This window comes from Leptopilina boulardi, unplaced genomic scaffold (genome assembly GCF_019393585.1).
Source record: "Leptopilina boulardi isolate dan_hultmark-lab unplaced genomic scaffold, ZJU_Lbou_2.1 LbouV2_169, whole genome shotgun sequence".
In the NCBI taxonomy this organism is placed as follows: Eukaryota; Metazoa; Arthropoda; class Insecta; order Hymenoptera; family Figitidae; genus Leptopilina; species Leptopilina boulardi.
In genome coordinates, this window is record NW_026137717.1 from 2,172,823 (window position 1) to 2,195,137 (window position 22,315).

The following is a 22,315-nucleotide window of genomic DNA, read 5'->3' on the forward strand; positions in this document are numbered from 1 at the left end:
TTAATTATGGTTGTAAAATATACATAATACAATTATAATTTAAATATTTATTATTATTATTATTATTATTTATAATTCTAATTAATTAATTATATAATTAAATTTTGTATTTTTTAAATTAATTAAATTATTAATATTTATAATTATTGAACAGTAAATAATAATAATTATTTTTGGAATTAAATAAATAAATAATAATAATAATAATTGTAGATAAAAATATTAATTGAGATAAAAATTATTTTTTTTTATTTTTTTATACACATATATAGATATAAAAAAAAAATTGAAAATGAAATAATAATAAAAAAAAAAGAGATCAAGAAATTCCGAACTGTGGACAAAATTATTGCATTCCATGTGAGGTACCATAGTCTTCATAAAACGTCAATCAAGAAATTCCGGAATACTTATTCAACACTTGAAGGCGGTTGGTATTCATCTAATATGCCAAGAACGTGATCATTATACCTCCCTCCCCCCCCCCTTTCAGCCCCTAAACCCTGTTTTTTAATTTAAAAAAAAAAAAAAAAATAGAAAATAATTCCCATATAACATAACCTAGAGAATTTTTTTTTTTTTTTTTTTATACAAAAATATAAAAATATAAAAATAAATTTATAAAGTCCAAAAATATATTTGTCATTAAATATAAAAAAAAATTTATTTCTCTTCAGAATAATATTTAAATAAAAAACTGAATTTTCGATTTTTGCGACCAAATGACCGAACAAACATAACCTGGAAAAGAAAATAATTTCTTTTGCCGCGCTTTTTGAAGACCAATAAAAAAATTATTAGAAAAATTTTAATTGGTTGAATTTTTGAAAATGGCGCTAAAATATTTTTTTCTAGGTTATGTTTGTATGGAAAATTCGGTGCGTTTTAAAAATGAAATTAATTAACAGTATACAATATATATATATAGTTTATTAGTAATTATCGAATAAAAAAAAAATGGTGTAAAATAGAAAATTAAATAAAAATTAAATAAAAAAAAATAAATAAATAAAGTGAAAATTTGCGGTTTTTAAATTTTTTGAGGTATTATGAAAATTGAAAAAATATTTCGAAATTTTTTTTTTTGAAAAAAATAATACTAGCGTCATGGTAGTCGTTTCCTACTAATTAAAGGTCGATGATTCCGAATTTTACATTAAAAGAAACATTCACTGTTTTTTTTACTACTATTAATTGTTTAAAAATTCGATTTATTTAAAATTCAATTTTTTTTAAAAAACTAAAATTACTAAATTTAGTAAAAAAAATTTATACATATAAAGTTATAACTAAAGAATGCAAGATGATTAAAAACTTCCATTAGCCCCAATTGAGTTTCATAAAATAAAGTTCAAAGCTTCGACTTTGAAACAGTCATTGATCTTATTCATCATCTCTCTCGTGTAAAAAATGCGTGTGATAAATGTTTCTTTCTCTCTTTTTTTCTCTCCCTCTTTTTTTCTGTAAATTAATATATTCAAAGAAAGAAAAAAAATTAGTTTTCAAAAATAAATTTTAATACTATTTTTTATTTTAATATTATTATTATTTATTATTATTATTATTATTATCATTTTTTTATCGTTATTCTTATTTTTATTATTATTTTTATACATATTTATATTATTAAATAATTTAACATTCAATTAAAATTTTTTTTGTCTTAAAAAAATGTTATACTTCCGCGAGGGATCGAACTTGTGTTTTCTTATTCGGTGAAACGAGCTATGAACCACTAGACTATACTCACTAATTTTTTTTTTCTTCTTAATCAAATTAGATTTATATTGATTGTTGTAAACAAAATTTTTCGTATAAAAACGAAAAAAGTTTTTGTTATTTAGGCAAGCAAAATTTTTTGTATATAATAAAATAAATAATATATATATATATATATATATATAAATATATAAATATTAGTAAATAAATAATTTCAATAATTAATTATTAATAAATAAATAAAAAAATAAAATAGAAATAAATAAATAAATTTTTTAACATATTTTATATATCAAAAATAATTTTAAAAAATTAATTCCAAAAAGATAATTAATCGTAGCACACGTGTTGAAAAAAAATGTATAGTGAGCATTTTTTTTTCCACGTGCACGTATAAAAGAAAAGGGAAATTAAATTTCATAGTATATACATAAATAAATTATTATTAAATAAATAAACATTTTTTATTATGATTATTATTATTATTATTATTATTAAAAAAATATTTTTCATTTTTATGTATTTACTATAAAATTATAATAATAAAAATTCTTATTATTCTTCATTATAATAAAAATCCAAATATTTAATTATTGAGAATTAATATTTTTGGCTTTAATTATTGTTATTATTTTCTTTTTAAATATAAATTAAATTTAATAATTAATTTTTTAAGATATATATATATATATATATATATATATATATATATAAATAAAATTATTTACTAAATTAAAATAAATTTAAATAAATTAATTACATAAATTAATCATATAAAAAATTTTTTTTTAAAATTTATAAAAATGTAAATATAGAAATAAATAAATAAAATATTAATTTTGCAAATAAATTTTATTAAATTAATTATATATTAATAAATAAATAAATATTTTTTGTTTTCTCTTCTTTTTTTCGTTGGCAAATTGTGACAAGAAAAAAATTTTATTATTTTTTTTTTTGCTTCATTGAATATTTAAAAAAAAGAGAGTTGCGCGAAATAGAATATTACCGGCATTTAAGGTGATGACGAAAAGAGAGGGGGGTGGAAGTGAAAAAGTAATATAGAAATAATGGTGGGGGGGAAGGAGAGTAGAATATACTATGTACATATATATATACATATATATTGAAGCAACGTGGCACGATTGGAGTGGGGGAAAAATATTTATTTCTGTATGTGTGTGTGTATATATCGCTTGGTTACACTTTATTTTCAGTGACTGGGGGGGTTTTTGTAAAAGCGATTTGAAACGCTTTGGACTTCAGTGTGTCGGAGCTAACTGGTCCAAGTGTTTGCGTCGTTTAAAAAAGTTTTTGCGACGAAAACTGAAAAAAAAAAAAAAAAAAAAAAAAATTTCACCCGTAAGGAATGTAATCTCCTATGTCGAGGCCTCAATTTTCATGCTCTGTGCAAGTGTTTGTGCAAGTAACAATTTTAATTCAGGTGAGTTTTTTTTTTTTTTTTTTTTTTTTTTTTTTTTATTTATTTAATTTTAAATATGTATTGTATTAAAAAAGAGTGCAAATACAGTACAGTAATTTTTTTTATAAATTAAAATTTTTTTTTTTTAAATTACAAAAAAATATTTTTCAGTTTCGCTTTTTATACACGCGCGAAACACGTGCATTATAATGATGACAGCTTATATACTGTATTTTATATTATATTATATTTCCATATAGTAATATATATATATATATATATATATATATATATATATATATATATATATATACCTTTCCTCATGTTTCGCCAACCGCCATATTTGAAAAATTTTCACGGGACATCATTAAAGGAAAAACCCAAACTTAAAGTGAGAATTTTTTTTTGGCGCGAAATTTCAAAATTTAATTGTTTTTTTTTTCAATTTTTATATAGCCGAGAATTTTTTATATAAATTATAAATATTTTTTAAAAAATTAATTTTTATTTAACAGAATTTTTTTATTTAGCCGAGAGAATTTTTTATAAAAATTAAAAAAAAACAAATTTTTATTTAACACAATTTTTATATAATATAATTTTTATTTAACCTGATTTTTATTTAACAGACTTTATATTTAACTAACAAAATTTTAATGTAATTTCTATAATATTATATTTTTATGAAAATTGTTATTTATAACTATAAATTATTATGAGAGAAAAGAAAATTTTTATTCGCAAATTAGCAAAATTTTCATTGACCGAAATTGAACAAAAAAATGTCCGAATAAAACACTCGTGTTCATAATAAAGCGCGCAAATTTTGAAAATTTAACCAATTAAAAATTATTTTTATTATTATTATTATTATTATTATGTTTAAAAAAATTAATTTGTATTATTATTAATTACCTGTAGAAATATATTTTTTTTAATTAAAAAAATTTTTTATTAATGATAATAATAATAATCAAAAAATAATAATAATGTTTATTAAATATTTATTGCGCCATGTGGTGAGAAATAGAGAAAAATAATGTTATAATTTTTTTTTTTCCTAACTTTACCAAGACAATGAGTATAATTGAAAGCGAATATAAGTTATCTGTGTTATGTCAACAAAAAATTTATTATATCTTTTATATACACACAATTGTTATAAATTAATGTAACTCTCTAAATTACTAGGAATTGTTTTTATTATATATATGTTTTAAACTAATATTTTTAGAATTTGTGTCATTTGTAAAATGAAATGTGTGTAATCGCAATATTATTGAATTTTTGCCAGATAAATACGAGAAATTACTGTACTCTTATTCATATATGCACTTCTTCTAATTATTTTTATTTTGCTCAAATTATTATTATTTTTTTTTATTATTAGTATTTTTTTTAAAATTATTTTTAAATTATTTTTATTGTTTTTTTTTTTATTTTTTTATTTTATTTTTTATATTTGTATTATTATTTTTACTATTTTTTGACTATTTTTTTTTATTTTTCATATTTGTATTATTTTTTTACTATTTTTTTTATTTTACATACTTTTATTATTATTTTTACTATTTTTTTTGTATTTTTTTATTATTATTATTTTTTATTTATTTAATATTAAATGGACTGTAACCATACATATTCCTAATACTAAAAGCTGTTAATTATTATTATTATTATTATTATTATTTTTATTATGATTATTATTATTATTGTTATAATTATTCTTATTTTTATTATTATTTTCATGAATATTTATATTAATTTAACATTAAATTACAATTTTTTTTGTCTTAAAAATTATTTTTTTTTTTATTTTCGCGAGGAATCGAACTTGAGTTGTCATTGAGTGTGACGAGAGCTCTTAACCACGAGACTATTTACCAATATTTTTTTCATGTCAATCAATTTATATTTATCTTGATTATTGTTATTAAATTTTCGTATAAAAACAAACAAAAAAAAATCTTTGGTATTTTAATATCTAATTATTCTAAAAACAATTTGATTGTCTTTAAAAAATTTTTTTAATTTTTATTATTTTAAAAAAATTTTTTTATTATTTTATTTTTTTATGTCAAAAATTTTTTTAATACTTATTCTATTATCTTAAAAAAATTACTTTATTTTGGTTTTAATTAAACAAATTTTTAAATTTGTTTAAAGTAAAAAAAAATTCTTCAAAAAATTATCTTTTTGGGTACGTATAGTAATATTTATTTATATATATATAGAATTTTGTTATTTATTAATTAACTATTTCTATATATATATATATGTAAAATTACAAATGATATGAAAGTTTTGCAAGAATTCTGACAAATGACGATATAAACGTTATTATTGACGTCATTACATCTAAACGCAAGTATATAAATGCTTTTATCATATATATCGTCAATATTGACAACAATTTGGCTCAGTACCCGTCATTCCAACGGCGATGAAACACTCAATATTATCTCAAAGTCTAGTGACACGCGAAAAAATCGCATTAAAAAGAACGGATCTTCCATTTTACACAATTTTAGTGAGTCACATTTAAAAAAAAAAAGAAAATTAATAATTAAAAAAAAAATTTTTCAATAATTATTTTTTCCCCCTTTTTTTTTATTTAAAAAAATTAATTAGTTATTTAATAACCCATTATTAACAGTTTAACAATAATTATAACTGCAATAAAAATTATAATTATAATATAATTATAATATAATTATAATTTTAATTATAATTTATTATAATAATAAATAAAATAATATTGGTAATAGTAATTATATAAATATAATAATAATAAATTTTATTAATTAAAAAAATATATTTTTACAATGAATTTTTTTTCCGGAAGTTTTGGTTTTTTTTTTTTTAAAGATATATGATTATTCGTTTATTGTTACATCACACAAAAGCTGAAATATATAATTGTTTATTCATTATTCAAGACCTTGAAAAAAACAAATTCTTTTGAGTAAAGAACCTCGTCTGCAAATAATTCTATTAATAAAAAAAAAAAAAAATGAATTTTATATTAACTTGTAATTTGACATAAATATATAAAAAATCAGATGTTACAGTTTTTTTGTATCGTGGAATTTTTTTTTAAAAATTTTTTATTGTTAATTTTTACAGATTTTAATTTTTTTCACTGTTGTTTTTAATTTTTTGTTAATAAAAATTATTATTGAAACAATAATTAATATTGTTAATAAAATTAATAATTATTATTAAACAATAATTTTTTTTATTAATAAAATTATTATTTAACAAAATAATTATTTCTGGTAATAATTATTTTTTATTAATAATAATAATAATATTATTAAAAAATAATAATAAATATAATTATTATACAATAGAAATTTATTAATTAGAAATTAGATAATTATTATAAAAAATATTTGCAAAAAAAAAAAATTACTTTTTGTCCCCCTTGGTCTTAAGGAACGTTCAATTGATACGCTCCTGACGAAGAGTGGGGGGGATAGCGCGTCACTCCCCACTCCTTTCGTCGGCGCTTTTTAAATTGAAAAATTAAAAATTCAATTAAAAAACGCTTATTACTCACAATTGATTATTTATTATAGTATTATCTTTTTTGATTGTATATCAATCATATAAATATATATAGAGATCTAACCACTTTGTATACTAACGTTTCGATTGCGTCATTGAAAAAAAAAAAAAATGATATTATCCCACATGATGATTTTTTTTTCAAAGTAATTAGAGTTGTTCATTGGCTAATAAATCTAGACTCGTTTCTTGAAGACGCCAGTCTGTCGCCTTACTGTATATTTGCGCATGTATCACCTCCTCCATTTCACGCTTATACAGCCTTCACCTTGAAATTTCAATTATCTATATTTTAATATTAACAACGTAAAAAAAATTATTAAAAAAAAAATTTTTGTTTACATTTTTTTAATATAAAAGAAAAAAAAATATTGTAAACATTCAGTGCCGTATGAATGTTGGGACAAGTTCAAAAAAATTTATTCTTGTAAATTTTTTTATTTTTCCAAATTTTGTTTTATTTATTATTTAAATATATTTTTACAAGTTAATAATTTTTTTACTTTTTTTTATATAAATTTATTTACACATATAAAAATAATTTTTTATTTCTAAAATTTATTTATTTTTAAATATATATTTATTTTTATATTTATTTATTTAAACAATAAACGTGTTTCAAATAAATTCTTTCGTAATTTATTTATTTCTAAATTTATTTATAAAAAATTATCTACTTAAAATAATTTTTTTTTATTTATAAATATATTTTTTTTTAACAAAATAAAAATATTTATTTATTATAAAAATTGTTTGATTAAATTTTTTATACATATAAAAAAAAATTTTATTTATTATATTTTTTATTTTACTAAAAAAATTTTATATATAGATTTATTGTATGGACTCTTGAGAAGATGAAAAAAAAAAAAAAAAAGAAAAGAACTCTCGGCAGAATTTTACGTGTCCCGATTTAGAGTCAGTTTGTATATCTTTGTCATAAACTGCAAGCAGAAAGGGGATCAATTTTCATGAGACTGCGAAGTATATCGTCACTTCGTGTGTATATGAAAAAAAAACAGAGTTCAAACGAATCAATAAACAATCAATTTTGCCTAATCAAACAATTATCGCCTAAGTGAATTGTTTTATTTATTTATTTCTTACTATCAACATCGAGAAAATTCTTTTTTACTTTGTTGAATAAAAAAATATTTTAAAAAAATTATTAAAAAATATATTTAAATATATTTTTTAAAAAGAAGGGTTTTTTTTCGCTAATAGAACCTTTACTATTAATGGATAATTTTAGTTTGAATTTTTTTTTTAATTAAATTTGGTATTTAAAATTACCACTTGCGAGAGAGAAATACTTTGAGCGCCGCCCTGGTGGTCTTTATTGATACTTTTTGCTTCTTAAATCATGGAATTCGTTTGCTATTGATAAAATATTTATTATTCCAAAAAAATGTTAATTAAATATTGATAAATTACGCCTTTCTAATTGACTGCTTGTGAGAGAAATTTATTCTAACGCCGCCCTGGTGGTTGTAAATTGTACTTTTTGACTAATATTAACAATTTTACATGAAAATTCATACCTTAATAACATTTTTTACTTAAAATATTAATTAGATATTAATATTAACTAATTAAAAATAAAATATTAATTAATTTTTTAATTTTAATTAATTTAAAAATTAAATATTAATAACATTAACATGAAAATAAATATTTTTTAACTAAATTTGGTACTTAAAAAATTTATTTTCATGTAAAACTATTACGGAAAAAAAATGCAATTTTACCATTCTAAATTCACCGCTTGCGAGAGAGATGACTTGCAGCGCCGCCCTAGTGGCAGTAAATTGTACTTTTTGCAAAAAAAAATGATTTTTTTTTTTTAATTTTCAGAGAACGTAAGACTATTTGTGTGAGTGGCCACTTCTGGTCAAAGGAAGAGGGCCACAGTCTGAGCGTGGGTGCCTGTAATCGATGGGTTGAGAACGCGAAAGTGTTTTTTCATTTTTGAAAACCAAGGTGTATAGCTTACCGATGAGCCATGCTAAAGGTCGTAGGCGCCTCGTGGCTGCAAACCCGCATCTCCACCTATCTTCTCATTGGTGTTGCCATTTTGGGCATCGGTGCCATTATCTTCGGCGAGTTTGGACAGTAAGTAAAAAAAAAATGTCAAAAATTTTATGAATTAAAAAAAAAATGGCAAAATTTTATAAATTTAAAAAAAATAAAAAGGGCCAAATTTTATGAATTAAAAAAATAATTTTTTAATAAAAATAAATCGTTTTTTTTGAAAATGGACAAATGAAATTTTGAGAAAATAATTATTTTTGGATTAATAAAAATTGAATGATTTTGAAAAAAAAAAATTTTTATCTGTATTATAATCAAGTTTATACAAGAAAGATTTGTAAAATAAACATGGCACGTGTTTAAAGAGATTATCGTGTATCGAGTGACCCAGACGGACAGACCGCCCATCTTGCAGTTTCACGTTCCCAAAAGTATCGTCTTCCATTTAAAAAAAAAAAAAAAAAAAAGTTATGATCTTTTCTCTGTCTGTTAAAAATTTTTTTTTTTCTCTCTGAAATCAATTTAGCAATTATTTTACGTGAAAAAATAATGTTACTGTTTAAAAAAATGCAAATTAGGATGTAAATTTGCGTTAAAAAAAAAAATTAAAGGTCCAGGAAATAAAAAGTTGTCTGTTAGCTGAGAGGTTAGGGCGACTGACTCGCAACTCGTTAAGTTTGGGTTCGAATCCCGTCGTGAAATTTTTTTTTTTTTTCATAAATTTATTACTATTTCAATATTATATTTACGAACTAAATAAATTAATGGTTGAAGAAAATAATTAATAATAATATAATTTAATATTAATAATTAATAATAATAATATAATAATAATTAATTAATAATAAAAAATTCATTATATAGAAAAATTATTTTTATTCAAAATTATTTAGAAAAATTAATAATTAATTAAATAAAAATATAATTAATTAATTATTTAATTAAGAATTATTTAGAGAAAAATTAGAATAAATTTTTATTAATTTTTATCATTAATAATAAAAAATAAAATTAATTTATATAATTTTGTAAATAGAAAAAGGAAGAAAAAAATAATCGTGGAAAATTTTATAATAAATATATATTATTGCACGCGGGTTGATGACCGAGGTTAGGGACATTCAGGGATCAAAATACTGCACGATAAGTTGATGTGATTTGAGTTCGTCTCGCGACGCGACATGATTCGTCTGATTGATAAGACGGTAGCTTTTTACCACGTGCCATCATGTAATATGGGATAATTGCCGAATGGTTGATTAAATTGTGTCTATATGCTTTTTTCTAACTAAAGATGCCTTATATTTAATTAAAAAAAAAACTACCAATCTAAAAAAATTTTCATAATTAAAAAAAAAAAAAAAATTTACATTTTTTTCGACAATAAATTATTTATTTATTAATTGAATATATTATTTAAATTATTCTCTTTATTATTATTATTATTGTTATTATTATTACTAAATTTTATTATTTTAATTAATATTTAATTAATTATATTGATTAAAAAGTATTATTAATTTTGTCAATAATAATTAATTATTTATTTTATCCGCTTTGAAGAAAAAGTTTTCTTAGTAGAAAAAAATTATAGGTTATGTTTATGATAGTTTGGAGTGAAAAGAGACAATTGTCTATTTTCACTCCAAATTATCATAAACATAACCTATAATTTTTTTCTTCTTTAGAATCCTTTCTTTAGAATCTCCTTAGAAATTATTCATAATTTTTATAAATAATTTATTTAATGTAATTAATATATATTATATATTTAATTAATGATAATAATTAATAATTATTCTGTCAGTGTTGAACACGATGGAACGTATGCGGCGACTGCTTTTTGGCGGCAAAACATTCATCAATTTGAATTCTGGGGACAAGGAAATGATCTGTCAACAATTCCCATGGGTGCTGCACGTGCTTATTACAAATCTGCAATACCAGAAACAGGGTAATTTTTTTTTTAAATTAAAAATATTTTTTTTTTTTTTTAATAAATTTTTTTTAATACATTTTTTTTCTTTTTAAGATGGTCCATCTTGGAAATAGAAACATCGAAAGATTATCCAGACGAGGTTCAAGCTTATGCAGCGGGTTGTTTAGAGGGTAGCTTAACGTGGCAGTTAATCTATCAACATTGGTATAATACTGTGCGAGCAGCATGCGCACCAAGATCAGCGCTTTGTGTAAAAATGCGTAAATATCTGCGTGAGAATAGCGAAAAAGCCATTGAAAATGCTCAACTTTTGAAAGACGAGGATCCATATTGGCATCTGGTAAATATAACTACGGTGAAACATCTGAAATGTATGATGTGTTACATTTCGGAGGTTCTTGTCCATAAATCGATTTACTTGTTTCGATATTATCGATTTACTACTGTAGAACCTCTGAAATGTGACACACGAGTTATCACTTTACTCTGTTGTGTCACATTTAGGAGGTTCTTGTCCAGAAATCGATTTACTGGTTTCGATATTATCGATTTACTACTGTCGAACCTCTGAAATGTGACACACGAGTTGTCACTTTACTCTGTTGTGTCAGATTTCGGAAGTTCTTGTCCATAAATCGATTTACTGGTATCAATATTATCGGTTTACGACTATAGAACCTCTGAAATGTAAGAACTCTGTTGTGTCACATTTCGGAGGTTCTTGTCCAGAAATCGATTTACTAGTATCGATACTTCATAAAAGTATTAAGGAACCTCTGTAATGTGACATATACAAAGCGTCACATTTTAAAGTTTCTACTATTGTAAGACCTCTGATATGTGACATTGAGAATCCGTCACATTTCGGAAGTTCCTCTTGTATTATCAAATAATAATGACTATTGATAGAGAAAAAAAAATCCCAGGTAAATTTATTCTATCGTCAACTAAGAGGCTTGGAGGCAGGTTGGAAATTAGCTGTTAATAAAATTCATCAATCAGTTGAAATAGAAACAGAGGATTTTCTTTGGATGGCAATGGCGTCTGATTTGCCCGATTTAGAGAGAGCACACAATGGTTCGGAAAATTTGGCAGGATCATATGGAATGATTTTTTTAAAAGCATTACAACGTGAACATTTTGAACCACTCATTGCATTGGTGCACAACACCGGCGCACCGTAAGTTTTTAAAATTATTTCAAAAAATAATTACTCTTTAAGAAAAAAAGTTACTAATAAATAATTTTTTATTTTACTTACATGCTGCTTTAAGATTTTAATGGATAACAATTATTCAAAGTTCGTTTTATACAAATTTTGGTAATAGTTATAGGAATATTTACTAGTTATTTTTTTTACTAGAATTGCGGTGTGCATGATGTCGAATTTGAATTTTGTCCATTTACAATGAATTCTGGTGGAAATTTAGTTACTTTCTAGTAACTTTCTGGAAATGATGGTTACAACAAGAAAATTACTAGAAAGTAACTAAATTTTTTACTAGATTTGGTAAAATGCTTGTAGACGGTGTGAATGAACCTTTACAAAAGTGTTTTCATATTATTATTATCACTATTAGAATAATAATAATAATTACTATTATTATTATCCGTCATAATACACCCAATTGTATAACTGTTGTACATCCGGTTTGATGGCATTTTGAAAAGTCGTGACACTTCTATAATAATTTTAGGTAAAATCAAAAGTTACTATAAACTCACTAAATTATCACTAGAGCAGGGTGCGGTAGTTGACCAAGAATTATGACAACTGACCACGAACTAATAAAATTATTATAGAAGTGTCACGACTTTTCAAAATGCCATCAAACCGGAAGTACAGTATTTATGCGATTGAATGTATTATAATTTACAATTAAATCTTTTTTTTTCCCCACCTAAAGTTACACCAAAATGCTGAGGCTTATAAAAAGATACAAATTCGCTTATCATATGTCATCAAAAAAAGGTGCAGAATTAGTACCAAGTAATTCCGTGGTTATGACATCATATCCAGGTGCATTGTCATCGCAAGATGAAAGTTACATCGTTAGTGGAAAAGAGAGAGAATTAATTGTAGCTGGAACGCCATTAACAATTAGTAATCGTAAATTATGGAATCGTCTCAGTACAAAAGAGCATGTAAGTTGTTGAGAAAAAAAATTCTTTTTTTTTTGCATTAAAATCTTGCCATTTTCTACAATAGATTTGTGGAAAAATTAATTATTTTTTATTAATTTCACGTATTTTTAGAGAGAAAATAAAATTCGAGGTGGGCGCGTTTTTTTTTGTAGGTTATGTCACCGGCAACAATAATGGCGGCAAATTTTCTCTCAACAAATAGTGATAATTGGTCGAATGTGATGACATTAAAAAATAGTGGAACTGCCAATCGTCAATGGGTAATTTTTGAGCCACAAAAAAATATCGTTAGGCTATTTGAACAAATTCCGGGAATTACTGAGTCAATTGATTATACGAAAAAATTTATGGAAATGGGATTTTTAGTTTGCACTGGCGTGCCAATTATACAGGAAATAAAAGACTATGCAAATTTTGAATTGGCAGAAGCCGTTTTACGTGCCACTGAGGTGAGAAAAGTAAAGCTATTTCTACAATCTTTTGTTAACATATAATAGAGTTCTTAAGAAATTTAAGTTGTTTCTACAATAAAGTTCTTTTGTTAACATAATAGAGTTCTTAAGAAATTTTAGGTTATGTTGACATAAGAATATTGTAGAGACAGAGTGGGGTAACATGGGAAATAAAGGTCGGTTCATAAAACAAATTTGTTCATAATTAATTTTCAGGTGGAAAAGCATCAAAAAAACATGACAACCGTCGAAGATGTGAGAAAATTAATGCGAGGATGTAGACACGAGGTTGAATCAATAACCGATGAAAACGAAGATTTCAAATGTAATTGGAATTTTAGTGAGCAACAATTATTTTCCTATAGAGGTGATCTTGATGATAAATCGAGACCAGTTGGTGTAATTGATTCGAAAATTTTTCTATCCGATCTCGATGGTCTCGATGCATTTGAAGCGACATCTGGACCAGCATTTTTAAATTTCAATCAAGCTTTTAATTGGTCTAATTCATTTCCAAATATTTCACATGTTGGACAACCGAATATTTTTCAATTTGATAGTGTCTCACCCAAGTGGGTTTGGATATAATTTTTTTTTTAAATGCAATATTTTTTCTTTTTAGGCTGTGTTCACAATGGGCGTTATAGGTTAGTCTATTGTGAATGCAGCTTAATGTGTTTTAAATAATCTGTTTTTTCAATTCACTATTTTTTTAACAGTTTTTAAATTGAGAAGTTTTTAAAATCAATTTTTACAATTGAAATTATATAATGGACATTGAATTCATATTTAGGAATTCTAACCTCAAAAATAGTGTGTTTTCTTTGAATCTCGTTTATGAAATTATTTCTGAACTTTTTTTACTAGACAAATGTTTAAATTCACTTTTTATCTATTGAAAATGTTGCATGTGAATAATTATAATGATTTTTAATATTTATAATATGAAAAAAAAATTCTGAGGTGAGAGATTACAAATTTGACAAAAGCACAACAAAATAGTTGTGTAGCTCCATAAAATATTATATGTATTATTGTTTTTTTTTCATTTATATATTTTTTTGTATTTTTGAAATATTTAAATTTTTTTTACATGAATCTCTTTTTTTTGAGGTTAAGAACAATTTTTTGTGTATAAAATATCATTTTTTTTTTTTAGAAGACTGTTGTTTTTAATAACAATAGTTTTATCGATTCCAATTTTTTGAAACTTCGTTTTTGTCGGATAATATTTTCGAAATGTTTTAGTAATTTTTTTTTAAATGTAGTTTTTTCAAATTTCATCGAGACATATGTATACCTTTATGTATAGCTGGCTCATATGTTAGCCACCTGTGGTAATTTTTTTTACAAAAAAAAATTATATAAATTGTTTTGTGAAATAAATTATGAGTTTATTTATTTAATTTACCTGTTTAATCATTTTTTATTCTATGATTATTGTGAAATTTTATTTAAAATTAATAGGTAATTTTATTTTTAAATAAAATAAATAAAATAAATAAAATAAATAAAATAAATAAAATAAATAGAATAAATAAAATAAATAAAATAAATAAAATAAATAAAATAAATAAAATAAATACAATAAATAAAATAAAATAAAATAAATAAAATATATAAAATAAGTAAAATAAACAAAATAAGTATTAATTGGATTTTTGTTAATATAAGAAGCTCATTGTGGAAACAGCTTAATTAGGGTTGTATCCACAATAGGCTCCTTATGTTAATATAACGTAACAATTATTTTATAATAAATAATTTTGTTCTTACTATTCCTTACGATTTATTATTATTTTCTATTATTTATTAATATTTTTTACTATTTTTTTACTATTGTTTTATTTTTGTAAATTATCATATTTATTTTAGATTTATTAATTAAAATAAAAAATATCGATTTGAGATCGAGATTTTTTTTACGATTCATAGCTAGTCAACCCTGTTTAGATGAAAATTACTAGAAAAAATTCCCGCCGAATTATTCTCGAATTCTAGGGAATTTATTCGGGCGCCATTTTTATGTTTCCAATCCTGGTATACACTACTTGTTGTTTGTGTGTGCGTGTGTTAAATAAAGCGTTTCTCGTGAAAATAAATTTTGTTTGTTTCCAAATAAAGAAGATTTTTTTTTTATTAAATATCATGTACAAGTGAATTAAAAGTGTTCATTATGTTTATAAAACAGGTATTTCAATTTAATTAACAAAATTATTCTCTTTATATCGATCTCTTTAGTATTATTTCAAGTTCAATTAAATATTGGCTTGTATTGCAATTTATAGGTTATGTTTGTACTATTTTTTTTATAACTATTAAATTAGGGGATTCTTTTATTTTCTTTCTTTTAAATAAAAATTATTCTTGATTATTTTTTTCATTATTTCTTTTGGAGAACAAATTTTCATTGTAAATTTTTATTTTTAATGTATTTTTTTTTCTCCATTGACGACAAAAATTCCATTATTTGACGTTTGTGTTTGTTTTTTTTTTTCTCTCTATTAAAATCTGTCAATTTTGGAATTTTCTCGTTTTTTTAAATTAGTAAGTTGGTAAAAAAAAATTTAGAATATAATTTTAATTATTTAATAATTCAAATTTATGTATATAATAATTTAATTGATTATAAAAAATTTGTTTAAGAAAATTTATTTCGAGAAAAAATTATTTCAAAAAAATTTATTTTTGATAAATTTATTTATCTATTTAAAAAAACTATTTGGAAAATAATTTTTCCTTTTATTTTTTAGGTTATTATTCAGGGTTTCAAATCCTATAGGGAACAAACGGTCGTTGAACCTTTTGATCCAAGACACAATGTTGTTGGTAAGCAATTTTTTTTTTTTTTTTTTAAACAATTTTTTAATTACAAAAATGTAAATAAAAAAAAATTCAATTAATTAAAATCGTTTATTTTTGAAGTGAAATTTAAAAAAATTACATTTATATATATTTAAAATTTTGTAGATATAATAGCGATTTTATTTTTTTGCAAATTTTTAAAAATTTTAAAATTTTTTTTTCCATTTTGCAAATTTATATTATTAAATTTGATGATTTGCTCTTTTTTGAAAAAAAAAAATATTTTACATTTAGAAACGAAAAATAATTTCTATGTGAATTAAATATATTTCTCGAGAAATTTTTATTAATTGCGATTTTTGTTTTTTTTTTAATAATTAAATTTTTTGCTCTAACTTAAATTATATAATTATCATAGAAAAATGAAAAGAAAAATAATGATTAATAATTATTTAACAATTAATTAACAATTAATAATGATTTAATAATTATTTAATAATTATTTAACAATTAATAATGATTAATAATTATTCTAGTTGGTAGAAATGGTTCAGGGAAAAGTAATTTTTTCTACGCAATTCAATTTGTATTGAGCGATGAATTTTCACATCTTCGACCAGAGCAAAGACAAGCTCTATTACACGAGGGTACTGGTCCCCGTGTTATTTCCGCTCATGTGGAAATTATTTTCGACAATACGGATGGACGACTTCCGGTTGGTTTTTTTTTTCTATTTTCTTTTTCTTTTTTTTTTTTTTTTTTTTTTTTTTTTTTAATTTTTAAAGAAATTTTAGCAATTTTTTTATTTTAATTTTCAAAAAATTTTAATAGGAAGGAAATTTTTTTTTTATTTATTTATTTTTTTTTTTTTACAATTTATAGATCGACAAAAATGAAGTTTATTTACGTCGTGTAATTGGCTCGAAAAAGGATCAATATTTTTTGAATAAAAAAATTGTTACCAGAAGCGATGTAATGAATTTATTGGAATCAGCCGGATTTTCCCGTTCAAATCCATATTATATTGTTAAACAGGGAAAAGTGAGTATTAAATTTAAATTCTGTTTTTTTTTTTTTTTGAATAATAAAATTGAATTATAATTTTTTTTACATTCAAATTAAGATTTTAAAGTTAAAGTATTCAAATTAGTTTTAAAGGTAAAAAAATATTTAAATTAAAACTTTTAAAATCGTTTTTAAATTTAAATGGAAAAATTCTTTTAATTTTTTCTAATTAGTAGAAAAAAAATGTTATTGTAATTTTTTCTTTTTTTTTTAGATTAACCAAATGGCCACAGCTCCCGATTCGCAGAGACTGAAACTTTTGAGAGAGGTCGCAGGAACAAGAGTTTACGATGATCGACGTGAAGAATCAAAATCAATTTTAAAAGAGACTGAGGGGAAAGTTGAAAAAATCGAAGATTTTTTACGAACAATCGGTGTGTATTTTTTTTTTTTCTATTAATTTATAATAATTTTGTTTTCAATTTCAAACAAAAATGTTTTTTTTTTTTACAAAGAGGAACGTTTAAAAACATTGGAAGAGGAGAAAGAAGAATTGAAAGAATATCAACGTTGGGATAAGCAACGTCGATGTTTGGAATATACAATTCATGAGCGTGAATTAAAGGAAAATAAACGAAAGCTCGATGAATTGGAGACATCGCGTGCAAATAGCGGTGCCGAGCAGGCGAAACTTTGTTCGGATGCAAAAAATTCTCAGGAACAAGTTCGCGCTGCTACAAAACGTTTGAAGGAAGCTAAAAAAGAGGTTCAATCCGCAAAAGAAGAACGCGACACTCTCAGGTAAGGAGAAAAAAAAAAATTAAAATGCAAATTCTGCGGAAAAGAAAATTAAAGCAAATAAATCGGTTTGTAAATTTTGCTATTTTTTTAAAAATACAGTGCCGAGCAACAGCAACTTTTAAAAGAAAAGACAAAATTGACATTGACAATTAATGATTTATTGGAAGAGGTAAAGGGTGATAATGACAGTCGTAAGAGAGCGCAACAAGAATTGGAAAAACTCAAAGCGAACATTGCCGAGAGAGAAAAGGAACTTGAATCAATTAAACCGGAGGTAAAAGAAAAATAATTAGAGAAAAAAAAAATTAAAATATATATAATAAATTTTTATTGCAAATTAATAATATTTAATTTTTTTTTTTTTCAGTACGAAGAAATGAAACGCGTTGAGGAAGAATGCACTAGAGAATTGGCATTAAAAGAACAAAAAAGAAAAGAATTGTACGCAAAACAAGGAAGAGGTTCTCAATTTACCAGCAAGGTATTTATAATTTAATTTTGAATAATTTAATAGAAAAATTGATTTCAATGGAAAAACAAAATTTCTTTTTTAGGATGAAAGAGATAAATGGATACAAAATGAATTGAAACAATTGACAAAGCAAATTAAGGATAAAGAGGAACATCAGAAAAAAATAAGTGAAGATTTGAAAAAAGACGCGGAAAAGCAAGTGATGCTGGAGAAAAAAATTGAAGACTACACACGGGAAATGGAGCAACAGAGAAAATCAATTGACGATCATAATAAACAATATTATGATCTTACAAAAGCAAAAGATCAATGCCAAGCGACACGAAAGGAACAGTTAGTAATTTTTAAATTAATTTACATTCTATTACAAATTTTTTTTCAGTACAAATTAAAATTTATAATTTAATTAAAAATTTAATTTAAAATAAAAATTTTATTTTTCCTATTTTTCTGCAGATATCGTCAAGAAAGTGTTCTTCAATTAAATTTATCCGGTTTAAAGGAGGATTTAGCTAAAGCCGATCAAAGTTTACGATCAATGGCGGGAAAACCAATTTTAAACGGAAGGGATAGTGTTCGTAAAGTTCTCGATACATTCAGGTAAATTTTTATTTTTTTAAATTTTTAATTTTATTTAAAAAAAAAAAAAAAAAAAAAAAAAATTTCTTTCACAGACAAAGACCCGATATGGCGCACGAGGTGAGTTCATATTATGGACCAGTTATTGAAAATTTCGATTGCGATAAAAGTGTTTACATGGCTGTGGAAGTAACAGCTGGTAATCGTTTATTTCATCATATTGTCGAATCAGATAAATTTGGAACAAAAATTCTCAAGGAAATGAATAATCAACGATTACCCGGTGAAGTGACATTTATGCCTTTAAATCGTTTACACGTGAAAATTCAAGATTATCCAAAAACAAGTGACGCTATTCCAATGATATCGCGATTAAATTACGATCAAAAATACGATAAAGCTTTAAGGTATTTTTTTCGATAAATATTTTTAAATTAGCGGTGGGGAATTTAAAAAAAAAAAATATAATTTTTTTTTCTTTTTTCAAGATATATTTTTGGAAAAACGCTAATTTGCCGTAATTTGGAAGCGGCAACGAGTTTAGCGCGTACTTCAGGTTTAGATTGTGTTACATTGGAGGGCGATCAAGTATCATCGAAGGGTTCATTGACGGGTGGATATTTTAATACATTAAGATCACGTCTTGAAATTCAAAAAACACGATCGGAATTGATGACACAAATTAATGCACTAGAAACACAATTGACGACTCTTAAGGATGAAATTAGAAAAGCCGATCAAAGTATCAGCTCCTATGTGAGTGAAATGCAAAGAACCGAGACGAAGAACAGCAAAGCCAAGTTAGTTATTTTTTAAATTTTACTTTTCATCCCTTTAGGACTAAAAAAAAATTTCTAATCATTTATCATGGAACTTTTTAAAATTACGATTTAGTTTTCTAAATTAATTTTACTTCTCCATTCTTCTTTTCTCTTCTCTCCAATTGAATTCCAAGAAAAAAAAATACATTACAGTTTTTTTTATTTTCTTACACAGAGACATTTATGACAAAATGAAGGCTGAAATTAGAATGATGAAAGAGGAATTAAGCGCAATTGAAAGGTATCGTACGCCAAAGGAAAGAAGTTTAGCTCAATGTACATCGAGTTTGGAGGCGATGCGCGCAACAAAAGAAGGTTTAGAGAGTGAATTACATCAGGAATTAATGGCACAATTATCGCACGCTGATCAACATCAAGTTGATACATTAAATGATGATATAAGACGATTGACACGTGAAAATAAAGAGGCATTCGCAAAAAGAATGCGTCTTGAGGCGGAGAAAAATAAATTGGAAAATTTATTAACAAATAATTTAGTACGTCGTCATGATGAACTTGTTCAAGCACTGCAGGAGATTTCAGTACAAGATCGTCAACGGCAATTGGATTCATGTAAGGCACAACTTGCTGATATTGAAAAAAGATTGGTTAAAGTGAATGCTGATTTTAAATCACAAAATGAAAAAGTTACGAGTGCAATGAAAAAGCAAAAAGTTGAAGCGTCTGAAGTGGAAAAATGGAAAGTTAAAGAAAAAGAAGCGCAAGAAAAAATTGAAGCCGATGCAAAAGATTTGGAAAAATTGGCAAGTAAAGCAAATATTTTACAGCAAAAAATTTCTGAATGTACACAAAAAATTACTGAACTCGGTGCATTGCCAAGTCATGAGGCTTATTCAAAATTCAGTTCAATGTCGACAAAACAATTATTTCGCGAAATGGAAAAGGCGAATAATCATCTCAAGAAATATAGGTAAATATTTAATTTTGATCCGGAGGGGGGAAATTAGAAATTGTATTTTTAATTTTATTTCAGCCATGTGAATAAAAAGGCGTTGGATCAATTTATGTCGTTCAGCGATCAAAAGGAGAAACTTGTGAAACGAAAAGAGGAACTCGATCGTGGTGATGAGAAAATAAAGGAACTTATGTTTGTTCTTGAACAGAGAAAATGTGAGGCAATTCAATTTACTTTTAAACAAGTGAGTAAATATTTTAGTGAAGTTTTTAAAAAATTGGTACCATCGGGTCATGCACAATTGGTTATGAAAACTGCCGATGGAGAAGAAGGCGATGATGCATCACAGGAAGTTGCGGATTCTGATCGTTTTATTGGCGTTGGTTAGTATTATTAAAAAAAACCGATTTTTTAAAAATATTCTACAATATTTCCATTTTCTCTATCAGGAATTCGTGTTTCCTTCACCGGACATAAAGCTGAAATGAGGGAAATGAATCAATTGTCCGGTGGACAAAAATCACTCGTTGCATTGGCATTAATTTTTGCTATTCAAAAATGTGATCCCGCACCATTTTATCTTTTTGACGAAATTGATCAGGCATTAGACGCGCAACATAGAAAAGCCGTTGCCGATATGATTCATGAACTTAGTTCAGACGCACAATTTATTACAACTACATTCAGGTTTGTATTTTTTTTTTCCTAATTTTAAGTGGAGAAATTTAAATTTTAATTTAAAAATTTTACAGGCCCGAATTACTACAACATGCAAATAAATTTTATGGTGTAAAATTCCGAAATAAAGTATCACACGTGGAATGTGTGACTAGAGAAGAAGCTGCCGACTTTGTGGAAGATGACACGACTCATGGATAAATTTATTCTTTTTTACTTATAAAAATTTTCTTAAAAAAAGCGTCGAAATAAGAGAAAAATTCATTAAGCAAAAAAAAAAAAAAAAAAAAAAATGACGAATGGAACAAAAAAATTCCAGAGTTAAATTTATTTTGAGAACAGGAATTATTAGATTCAATATAAATTAACTTTTTTACGAGTTAATCTAGGGCTATTGAGAATAATGAAAAAAAAATATACTAAGTTTGTAATCCCGAGTTAAAATTGTAATAATTGGTATTTTAATTGAGGTTGAAAAAAAGGGGATAAATACTTTTACGTATATAATACATGAAATTTGTTTTCATTATATTTCCCTTCATTTTTTTTCTAAAAAGTAATATTTTTATTTAAAATTATATTTAAGATGAATTTAATTTGATAAAAAAGAGAGGAATTTCCTTGTTCCTTAAAAAACAAAAAAAAACTCTAAAATTTGCTTGGGAAAAATTAATATAATTTTTTCTAGAAAATAAAATTTAAATCTCAATGGAATTTAAAGTCTGCTAAAATTACTTCTATTTCCCCTATCCCTTCCTTTATGGAAATTTAATTCCACTGTTTTTTTGTTTTTCATTTCAAAATTACGATTGAGTTTTCTTTAAAAAACATTTTTTTTGCCTCTTCTTCATTCTTGATCCGCTTTCCTGAAAATAAAAATTACATTAAAAAAAAATTGTAAATAAAAATTTTGTTGCCAAAAAAATATTATTAATTATTATCGATAGATGTTAATTTTG

At 23.7% G+C, this 22,315-nt stretch overlaps 2 protein-coding genes across 3 annotated transcripts; both read left to right on the forward strand.

Moving 5' to 3' along the window:
* Nucleotides 1-2,945: 2,945 nt before the first annotated feature.
* LOC127277459 (putative phospholipase B-like lamina ancestor) lies at nt 2,946-14,665 on the forward strand. 2 transcript variants are annotated; one of them, XM_051298589.1, is made up of 8 exons: nt 2,946-3,163; nt 8,567-8,824; nt 10,551-10,697; nt 10,776-11,022; nt 11,609-11,862; nt 12,590-12,827; nt 12,980-13,276; nt 13,496-14,665. In XM_051298589.1, exons 2-8 carry the CDS (start codon nt 8,715-8,717, stop codon nt 13,865-13,867), a joined length of 1,665 nt encoding a protein of 554 aa, XP_051154546.1. In that variant the 5' UTR covers nt 2,946-3,163; nt 8,567-8,714; the 3' UTR covers nt 13,868-14,665. The 2 variants fall into 2 exon arrangements, with proteins under 2 accessions (XP_051154546.1, XP_051154547.1); XM_051298590.1 differs by lacking the exon at nt 2,946-3,163 and adding an exon at nt 5,560-5,672.
* A 663-nt stretch (nt 14,666-15,328) lies between these two features.
* On the forward strand, nt 15,329-21,887 carry LOC127277457 (structural maintenance of chromosomes protein 3). Its single transcript, XM_051298580.1, has 16 exons — nt 15,329-15,470; nt 16,033-16,108; nt 16,621-16,799; nt 16,967-17,125; nt 17,364-17,523; nt 17,605-17,890; nt 17,990-18,164; nt 18,258-18,371; nt 18,445-18,695; nt 18,819-18,962; nt 19,037-19,348; nt 19,430-19,741; nt 19,938-20,693; nt 20,757-21,061; nt 21,128-21,365; nt 21,431-21,887. Exons 1-16 carry the CDS (start codon nt 15,456-15,458, stop codon nt 21,555-21,557), a joined length of 3,609 nt encoding a protein of 1,202 aa, XP_051154537.1. The 5' UTR covers nt 15,329-15,455; the 3' UTR covers nt 21,558-21,887.
* The last annotated feature ends 428 nt before the right edge of the window (nt 21,888-22,315 follow it).